At 33.4% G+C, this 10,738-nt stretch overlaps 1 protein-coding gene across 1 annotated transcript in view; it reads right to left on the reverse strand.

The window, feature by feature from the left end:
• ROCK2 (Rho associated coiled-coil containing protein kinase 2) overlaps positions 1-10,738 on the reverse strand; it is a 68,127-nt gene that overhangs the window by 31,222 nt on the left and 26,167 nt on the right. Inside the window, exons 7-16 of the mRNA XM_006765179.2 lie at positions 9,267-9,405; positions 7,193-7,284; positions 6,345-6,504; positions 4,494-4,554; positions 3,922-3,933; positions 2,489-2,568; positions 2,287-2,335; positions 1,578-1,713; positions 1,388-1,479; positions 675-921 (exon numbers count right to left, since the gene is read on the reverse strand). Of these exons, the coding sequence (XP_006765242.1) occupies positions 675-921; positions 1,388-1,479; positions 1,578-1,713; positions 2,287-2,335; positions 2,489-2,568; positions 3,922-3,933; positions 4,494-4,554; positions 6,345-6,504; positions 7,193-7,284; positions 9,267-9,405 (1,068 nt within the window). The remainder of the gene's footprint in view (positions 1-674; positions 922-1,387; positions 1,480-1,577; positions 1,714-2,286; positions 2,336-2,488; positions 2,569-3,921; positions 3,934-4,493; positions 4,555-6,344; positions 6,505-7,192; positions 7,285-9,266; positions 9,406-10,738) is intronic.

Here is a 10,738-nt window from a genome sequence, read left to right on the forward strand (position 1 = left end):
CTTTGCCCAGCCACAAGCCAGGATGATGGCTTCTAGTACAGCGGTGGTGGTGGGAGCCTCTCCCGCCTCCTCAGCAGCACTAAGGATGTCAGACTGCAGCTTAGGCCTGCTCCCTGCTGGCAAGTGGATAACCCCTGAGGGCTCCCTGGCCGCCAGAGGGATGTCTGACTGCTGGCTTAGGCCTGATCCCCCGGGGAATGGGCCTAAGTCGACAGGTGGACATCCCCCAAGGGGTCCTGGACTGTGAATGGGCGCAGGCCAGACTGAGGGGCCCTTCCTCCCCACCCCCCGCCCAGTGCACAAATTTTTGTGCACCGGGTCTCTAGTATATATATATGTTAAGAGTAAAAAATTTGGATGTCACCTCATACTTTGAAATTGGTATTTATGAGAAGTTTTATAATTGTTGGTGTAGATGACGTAGTTGAGATATTGCTTTATAGTTAATGCAACTGGAACCCAATCTACTACCTTGGGAGGCAGCTTGATACTTAAAATACTTCAAACTATTCGAAAGTAAATCTTTTGCTCACAAAACTTCATATTAATGTACTTCTAATATCCTAACTTTACATATTCAGAAATGTGCTACTCCAGTACATTATCCATCATCTAAAGTTATTTCCAAATATAAATCATTAAGATGAATTCAAGTGCAATATCTATGTTAATACCTTGTAAATCATTAATTATCTCTGATCCATGGGTTCGGTCCCTCCTTTCAGATTCTAGAACCGACTGAAGATTGATAAATTCCTTTTCAAGTTTTAACTTGGCAGTCTCCAACAGGCAATTTTTATCTTGTAGATCTCTATTGTTAGATTCCAACTGCTGAATCTGTTTTGAACTTTCTGCCTGGCTTTTTCTTAACCGGGCTGCAGCATCAGATTCTGTTCGCAGCAAAGCATTGGTTTCATCCAGCTGTCATTCCATTCAAATCAAACAACAACAAACAAACACAGGTGTATATGATGAAAATACCTCAATTTCTTACCCCATTACAAAGTATTTAAAATAAACAAATACCTAAAAATATTTTTTAATGATTTCACTTTAAAATTAGAGGTAACGCCGAAACTGGTTTGGCTCAGTGGATAGAGCGTCGGCTTGCGGACTGAGGGGTCTCGGGTTCGATTCCGGTCAAGGGCATGTACCTGGGTTGCAGGCACATCCCCGGTGGGGGATGTGGAGGAGGCAGCTGATCGATGTTTCTCTCTCAACGATGTTTCTAACTTTCTATCTCTCTCCCTTCCTCTCTGTAAAAAATCAATATATTAAAAAATAAAATAAAATTAGAGCTAAAATCCTCTAGTAACACTGACAAAACTGTTAATGGGCAGTCATAAATGAAACTCAATATCCTTATTACAAACTGAGATCAACTTACTTGTCTCTGGAGCTGATTCACTTTCTCGGTGGATATTTGAGAGTTCTGATTTCTTTTTTTCAAATCTTCGAGTTGATCTTTTAAACTGTTAACTATGATAAAAAGCATTTCAGTGGCAAGAGTCAACACAACACACACATACACACACACTTAATTTTTTTCTTGGTATTTAATATTCTATACCACAAACCATCATTTTCCAAATTCCGTTTCTTGTCTGCTTCATGATCGGCTTTCCGCTGATATTCTGCATTTTTGTGCTGAAGAAGCGCCTTTTCTCTTTCTATTTGTCTTAATGCTGATTCCACATTTTTCCTTAAGGTAATCTGAAATAGTGCTTCAAGTTATTATCAGAAAAAAGCATGTATAAAAATTATAATAAAACAAAAACTATTTCAGTTATTTCAAGCAGATAAGAAAACATAAAAAGCTGTAACTGCTATATTATTAAAACTACAATACTGTTTTCCATATTTTAAAAACAGCACACTACTCTTAACACTGTGTTTTGTTTACTATTGAAAGTCAAACTTTCGATAACATTCTGTCACCACTGAACCATTTTTACGTGATAAAAGCATGGGTCAAAAATGTTATGAATAAAAATTTTAAAAAAGAAACAATGGTCACTTTCTGTTTTTAAGCTATGTCATTAATACAAATGCAATTTTTTTTTTACTTTAAATATCTACACATGCTAAATTAACTCAAGTTTTGCAAAAACACAACAAAAATGAAGCCTATTATCATGATTATCCTATAATTTTAGTCCTATCCACCCATGCTACTGGTAGATTTTATCATAAACCAAGATGTATATTAATATGGTACCAAGAGAACACTAGGAATCAAAACTTTTTATAAACAAAAATGTTAATAAAAGTGTAGAGCAACTTTACCTCTTCTTCTAGCTCCTTTGCTACTTTCTCTAGGCGAGTATTAACAGATCTAAAGAATTTCAAAAGAAACTGTAAATAAAATTACTCCTAATTTACAATAAAATAATTTACTATAAATTTAAAAATAATCATATAATTACATTTTTAGTAATATGTTTAAACAAATTTTATAATATACTATTCAATTATCTACAAAATATACCTGCACTTCTGCTCTATTTCCTCTTTTGCTTGTATCTCAGTGCTAAGGTGTTCTTCTAATGTGTATAGTTTTTTCTGAATCTGTCAGAAAAGAAATTATAATTATAAAATTTGGTCACACTTAAAAGATGAGAGGCTTAAAGAAAACAATGATAAGCTTCTCTTTTCTTTTAGCTTAATTTAATCTCCTGCATAGTGGTACCATATTTATACCTTCTAATGTGGCTTTTATTGACAGGGGGCAATAATCCCCCATCTCTTACTTTCTGTCTAGGACAGTAAACATGTTTGTACAACCACACTACGTAAACATGTGAATAAGAACCTTCTGACACAAGTTTCTCATTCATTAGGAATAAAGGATAGCCTCCACTGTTCTTCTGCAGATTATTTATGTAAAAATACTGTTACCATTTGTGCTTATAAAAGCTCTATATACAAAACAAATATTCAGAAAATTTGATTGAGCATGCTCAAATATACTAGTATTCTTAAAAATAAGAATATAAGTTCTTCTTTATATCTTTCTACACAGTGCTGGGCACCGTACTGTAAAGAGTTATAATCAATCATTTTATTGAGTAAATGACAAATAATGAGTTACAAGTCACCTTGTCATTCTTTTAAAAAATATATTTTTATTTAGTTCAGAGGAAGGGAGAGGGAGAGGTAGAAACATCAATGATGAGAGAGAATCATTGATCGGTTGTCTCCTTTCTAGGCTACATCTGTCAGTCTGTAAGCAAACTAAAGTTACAGAAAGTATTAAATAATCCATTTTTGGAGCATTATTACTTTTATAAAGGCTTTAACTTTTGAGTTCTTTTCATGTCTTAGGAACAGTGGCAGGCACTTGACAAATGTGGTTTCATTAATCCTAAAAAAAGCCCTAAAAAGATGGTAGCACTATACCTACTCAATAAAGAAACTAAAATCCAAAAAAGATGAGTAACTGGGCCAAGACAACATAGTTAATAAGTGGCAGAACAAAAAAACTCAACCTAAGTCTTTGAGATTCCAAGGCCAATATTCTTCCCACTATTCTTTCTAGTGATTAGGTTCTCCACGGTTTTAAAAAATTTCATATACCTTAAACAAAACTATATTTTTCCCCTAATAAGAATACACAGACCAATGAACTAGTTAAATGTAATTACTATTGCATTAATATAATCTGATCACACTAGTTGTCACATGCTAATTGCTGCCAATGATGTCTTTGATAAATGAAATCATAAAAATACATAATATACATTTTAAATGACAGATCCATAGGAGCAATAATAAAAGGGATACTTGGTAGAAAAAAGGTTGAGAACTTCTGTTGGGAGATGTAGTGTTCCAAATGCTAACTGGAATAAGGCTATATCAAAACACTGCTAGAGTAATGAGTCTATTGTCTCAGTTTTTCCAAGATATATGACATCAACATACCTCTTGACTTTCCTATTTAAAACAAAGAAAAAAAAGAGAAAATATTAAATGCTTGTTTTGCTTTATCAAATTCCTAAAACACAAATTGTACCAAAATTATTCAACCAAATATTTTAGATTTTATAAGTTTTGAAGAGAAAAATGGTTAGCCTCACAAAATACTGTAACTGTTTGATAAAATCATCCTTTATATGAATTCATTGCTCAATACTCAAAATTTGAATCTCTCCACTATTTCTGTACTTTTACAACTTATTTTCTGTACTTTTATAGAACTAAGATTATAACATTTTGTAACTGGTATTATAGCTGTTCATTAACCTACTGTCATGTTTGGTATTAAAACTAAGCTTAAAGCCATGTATAACTCATCGTTTTATTAGCCATTGTATCTTACACAGTGACATTTGTCAAAGAAATTAATTAGTTCAATGTTATGCTGAACTATATTGCAATAAGGAATACCATCTAATGATTCAAAAAGTAGCATCAAAGAAACTTTTAAAAATGCATGGACATTACTAAAATATTTGGACATGTGATTAAAATAGAGAAGTAAAATTTGTACATACTTCATTTTTCCTTGTTTGTATTGAATCATTTTCTCTACAAGATGGGAAGTCACTTAATAACCTAGAAGAAAAGGCAGGAAAATAAATTATTTTACATGTAACTTTAATCAATTTTCTAATACCAACTTCTTCTCAGAATTAAATTATAATCACAAAGATCTTTGTCTTTCCACTTCAATTTATTTTAAATGAAGCAACATTTTCCCCTCTGGATATTTAGACTTTCCATCATTTAAAATGCTAAACTTGCCCTAGCTGGTTTGGCTCACTGGATATAGAGCGTTGGCATGCGGACTGAAGAGTCCCAGGTTTGATTCTGGCCAAGGGCATATGCTTGTGTTTCGGGCTCAATCCCCAGTAGGGGACATGTTGGAGGCAGCCGATCAATGATTCTCATCATAGATGTTTCTCTCTCTCACTCCCCCTCTCTCTGAAATCAATAAAGAAATATATTAAAAATAATAAAAAATAAAATGCTAAACTTTCTTGCCTCTCACTCTTACTAGATATTCTGTTATTTAACACTGTTGAGATTGGAGTCTCTAAATGAAACTATACTTGCTTCCTCTTCATCTCAAGTTCTGTAACTATTTTATTCTTCTTTTCTAGACATTTTCTAGAAAGAGACTTCTGTCCTCCTTTTCAAAGATAACATCTCTTGATCTCCAGGGCTTAACACATAAAATGATCACTTTTGTCAATCTCTCTCTTAATTGGGTCCTTCCTCACTGCCTATAAACATTCGTGGGATTCTCCTGGCATGGATACCTTCATTTTAGTCAGCATTATGATAGTTTTGAGAACACTACTGGTAACAGGGTGACCAATTCTTGTAGTAACAGGGTGACCAATTCTTCCTGGTTTGCCTGGATTTTGTAAGTTTTAAAGAGAAAAATGTTTTAGGATGAAAGTTCCACGCCACATTCTAGGAAACTACTTAGTCCTGGGCAAATCATAATGGTTGGTCACCCTCATCATTACAAATGGAAGGACCAAAGAGTTTCTCCAATGTCTTTAATGCTTCACTCAACTATTTAACACTTCAGTAGCTCCTCATTGCCTATAAAGTCAAAAGTCCCTTAGCACACAACAATCATCTATCGCATTATTCTTCCCCTAAACTCCAACTTCAATCTATTCTCTAATCTTACCCCCAAAAATCACTTCAGTCAACCAACATGTATTGAATGACCTGTGCCAGGTTCTGTGCTAGATGGATTTGGGCAAGAAAACCACAGTCTTATCAAGTCCTCCAAATGGTCATAAGCCAGTAATATATATCCTATGTTTGAGCTCCACTGGATTACACTGCTCTCAATGTATGCTTATATTCCAAACTTTGCTTCCACTACTCATCTCCCCACATCTCAGCCACTCAAAAAACCCTTTCTTATCTTTAAATTTGGCTAACATACCATCTCTGCCTTGAGGTCTTGCCTAACTTCTCCCTACCCTCAACCCAAACAAACATGACTTTTATTTTTCTTCCAAAGCATCTTAGATTTTTTGGGTCCCTTTCTTAGAGCAAATATCACATTCTACCCTTCATTATTAGTATATAACCTTCTCATATCCCTCATTAGTTGACAATCTTCAAAAGCAGGTATTTGGTCTTACCTGTAGTCCAAAATAATATAGAGCATTGCCTTGTATTCATTTGTAAATGAATGTCATATAGCATTAGAGAAATAAAATGAAATGAAATTAAAAATAACTCTTTTGATAGTCCTTTTAGAAAAACTCAAAGTTTAAAACAAATTAATACTTTTTAAAACAATCCAGTCCCAAAGTAAGACAATGTTTTATAGCTAGACTCTGAAACAATAAAAACGTAACAAACAAATCACATACAAATTTTCTCTGTAGTAGGTAAATCCTATAAAAGGCAGCTGATTTCCTACAAAAGCTTTAGGAATTGGGAAGGTTTCTACATCTCCTTTATCATCTTCAATGTCATCAAAATTGCTGCTGTCAATGTCACTGCTGAGTTCAGGTACTACTGGAGCTGCCGCTATTAAAAGAAAGAAATTATTTCACTCATAAAAAAATAAACTACCCCTATTTTGTTTTGCATTATGAATATATTATATTAATATTAACATGCTGTACAATAATATATAATTAATAACATATCTATGATTTACTATAGAAAATTTTAGGAACATTTTATCATTTCAAAGAATTAAAATATGTAAGTATTTTATTACTATCTTAAAGCAGTTTTATTTTACTTTTTTTTTTCTTAAAGCAGTTTTAAATACAGATAAATCAATTAAACAAAAAAAGCAATATGATATTACTCTAGGCATTAAAATTACAAACAGCAATATGTTGCATATACATTCTTTGGTTTTCATTTTTCTATATTCTTTAAGTATTTCTTACTCTTCAAATTAAAAGTTTATATTTCCCCTTTCTGCAAATTATTGAGATCCATCAAATTTAACATGAAAAATAAAGAAACCTATGTTTTAATAAAAGTATTGGGAAATATTGCTAATAAATACATATTTATCGTATGCTTAGTTTGCTAAAATACTGAGGTAATATGAATTTAGTTATAAATATTGCCACTGAACAAATATGAAATGGAACTCTCAATTTTAAAATTAGCATTAAGTATATGAAATATGCTTCTTAATTCAAATTAAGAATCAATTTAAAATGTGGAATGGAAGTATTTAAATATATTGACTTACTCTCTCTTATGTTATCCCAATTCCATTGATCATTCTTAAAGAAAGGGTGTTGTTTGATTTCTTCTACCCCATTTCTCCCAAGTCGTACCTCCCTACGATGCAGTTAAAGATTATGTAAAAAGGTTATGAAAAGACGACAACATTAACCTTTTATCTAGACAATAATCAACATAAGGATCACAAATGAGTTTGAGATCTCTTTTTTAAAAGTATAGCATAAATGTTTCTCAAGAAAAAGCAATCTCAATTTTATAGTATATAATCTATAGATAAAGAAGACTTTAGTGTATATAGGAAATGTCATGGAAAGTGAAATATATTTCAATCAGTAGTTTGTGCCAAACAAAAAATACACATGAGACTTTCAAATAAAAAAATTCACCTATGTGTGTCAAAATTGCATAACCAACTTTAAGACGCAAAATGGATGAAGATCTAACTTTTGGCCCAGAACAATTATCAAAACCTTTCCAATAAAACCATTATTTTAAAAATCTCTCCCCTTCTTAAAAAGAAATCACATTTTATATTTGAAGCTATCCATATTTACTCTGATAAATTATATCTCTGAATACAAAAAAAGTTAATTTCATTCTTTGACCCTTTGAGTCTTCAATTAAAACTGTATGAAAAATGAAAATAAAATAGACTGAAAATAAAAAGTACTTTTTTTTATATGCCTTGGAGTTATGTTTAAGAGAAAAAACTGTAAACTTTATGTTGTGCTCCTAGCCATACTAATGGTATTAAATTATTTTCAAAATATCTTTTCTCTACCTACAATCATTCTTTACTGCAACCTCCCTCCCAATAAATTGCTAAGACAAATCTTTCATGAATGATACTCATTTCAGTAACATATGCTATATCCTATTTTATATTTGATCTTTCAGCACAAATTATGATCATCCCATCAAGTCAAAACATGATACAGGTTTTGTTTTGAGTTTAACAGCATGGATTGTACATTAATCATATAATTAACAAATCTTAAAGTTTTATTCTACAAATGATTGGTAAACATGTAAAAATGATTAACCTCTTTAATGAGGAACAATAAAAATAACTTTTCTTGCTTCAGATGGAAAAAGGAAAAAATTCATAATATTCAGTTTGATGAGAATGAGGAAAAATTATTGTTGAAAATATTCCCTGATGTGGCTTCTCTAGGTCAATTTTGCAACATCACTCAATTCCCAGAATTCCATCTTTAAGATTTTATCCTACAAAAAGTATGCAAAGATGATTGTATGAGGATAGTCACTATAGAATTTCTTATAATAGCAACTAGCTAACAAACATAAGGAATCATAGCATTTTAGAGCTACAAATGCCCTTACTTTAATCTATTCTGATCCCATGATTTTATGGATGAATAAAATTATTTCCAAGAAGAGTAAAATAATATCCTTAAGCCATAAAGCTAGTAAGTCAAATTTGGATGGGGGAGCAAGTACCCTCTTGTATGTGTTGGTGCTTTGATATGATGACTCACAAATATAGAAGAGAAACCAGAGAAGAATTGAATGGAGAGGCCAAGGAAGAAACTCTTAATAACTTTCTAGTTGTTCTCTTTGAGGCAGGTTTTCAAAATGCTGTTCATCTATTTTGTTTTAAGAAATATAGAATTACTAGGACAGACTTGCTCACATTCAAATGCAAATAAAAACCGGTTGGAAAGGAGGCACTCCCAGCTCAGTTTTTAAGATTATAACCTGTTCAGTATTTATCTGCACAAAATACTCCTGACAAAAACTGTACAATCAAGGGTAACATGGCTCAAGCCACCTTAGAGGAAATGTGAATAATACAAAAGTTTTATTTCTCTCAAATGCATTATTTTTTTCATTTTAGACATGAGGGTTAAGGTTAGAGTTAAATTACAATTAGGCTGCACATACAAAATGATTAAGAGTAACCCAACACCAAGCTTAGCAGTAAAAAAAAAAAAAAGGCTAATCCAGAATTAAATGCATTTAGATAAGGAGACTGATTTCATACGTAAATAAGTTTCATTTCTACAAATGTAAAAGTAAAAGAAGCCATCTCTACAAAGACATTCAATGTATATTACCTCTCTGTTAGGAAGGCGCAGATGAGATTCTTTGCATGTTTAGAAATTTCTGCATCTTCAGGGAAACACAGCGAGTTTTTATGATCCATAATTTTGCTATATGTTCCTACAAGTGAATCTGCATAAAATGGAGTATCCCCTAAAATTCCAAGAAATAAGACATTGAGTGTAATAGAGAAAGCAAATTAAACACTTTTCATCTAATATTTAAGTACATTAAGTTTAAATTTGACACATGCATGAAAAAATGAATGGTTATGGGCCAGAAGTTTCAGACAAAACAAAAAGGTGCACACCAATATATTTAAATTTTAACCATACCAATGAATCATCAACCCTTATGAGTAAAAAAATCAAGGCTAAGTATAACTCTAGAATTTTGTAGGAAGTTTTAAATAATGGGACAGGAAACAATTTACTAAATAATTAAAGAAAAAGATTACTAAGTGAGGTCAGAGTCCTGTCTAATGCTTAAGCTAGATCACGGATCAGCTTTTTGAGATTATTCTCTAGAACTCTCTTATACTAGTCACATGCACCAATTTAAATTGACTGCAACTAAACAAATGAAAAAATCCCTTCCCTAGTTCACCAACCACATTTCAAGTGCTCGATGTGGCCCAGTGCCTAGAACAGTGGACGCAGATATAAACCATTTTCATCATGACAGACTAGACCAGCGGTTCTCAATCTGTGGGTCGCGACTCCTTTGGCGGTCGAATGACCCTTTCACAGGGGTCGCCTAAGACCATCCTGCATATCAGATATTTACATGACAATTCCTAACAGTAGCAACATGACAGTTATGAAGTAGCAACGAAAATAATTTTATGGTTGGGTCACAACATGAGGAATTGTATTTAAAGGGCCAGAAGGTTGAGAACCACTGGACTAGACAGTGCAGCTCTAAGAATTAGACCAGGTCTGTCTATCTATCTATCTATCTATCTATCCATCCATCCATCCATCCATCCATCCTCACCAGAGAATATTTTTCCCACTGCTTTTCAGAGAAGGAAGGAGGGAGGGAGGGAGGGAGAGAGGAACAAAAAGAGAGAGAAACATTGATGTGAGAGAGACACTTCGACTGGCTGCCTCCTGCACAACCCCTGACCAGGAGACAGGGAATGAATCCACAACCCAGGCATATGCCCTTAACCAGAAATCAAACCTGAGACCCTTCAGTACTTGGGGTGACACCCCAACCACTGAGCAACACTGGCCAGGGCCAGGGTCAGCCCTATTATTTTATACTAGAGGCCTGATGCACAAAATTCATGCAAGGGGCTCAGCCCTTGCAGCCCCGGCTTCATCGGGAAGGTCATTCAGCTGTCTGGTCTAATTAGCATATTACGCTTTTATTATTATAGATATGAGGAAGCCGGGCCCAGAAGATGACATGTGATTTGCCTACAATGGCACAAATCTAGAGTTGAAAATGGCAGAAATGGTCTCCCAGTGCAGTGTTCCTG

The sequence above is a fragment of the Myotis davidii genome, unplaced genomic scaffold (assembly GCF_000327345.1).
Source record: "Myotis davidii unplaced genomic scaffold, ASM32734v1 scaffold61, whole genome shotgun sequence".
Taxonomy (NCBI): domain Eukaryota; kingdom Metazoa; phylum Chordata; class Mammalia; order Chiroptera; family Vespertilionidae; genus Myotis; species Myotis davidii.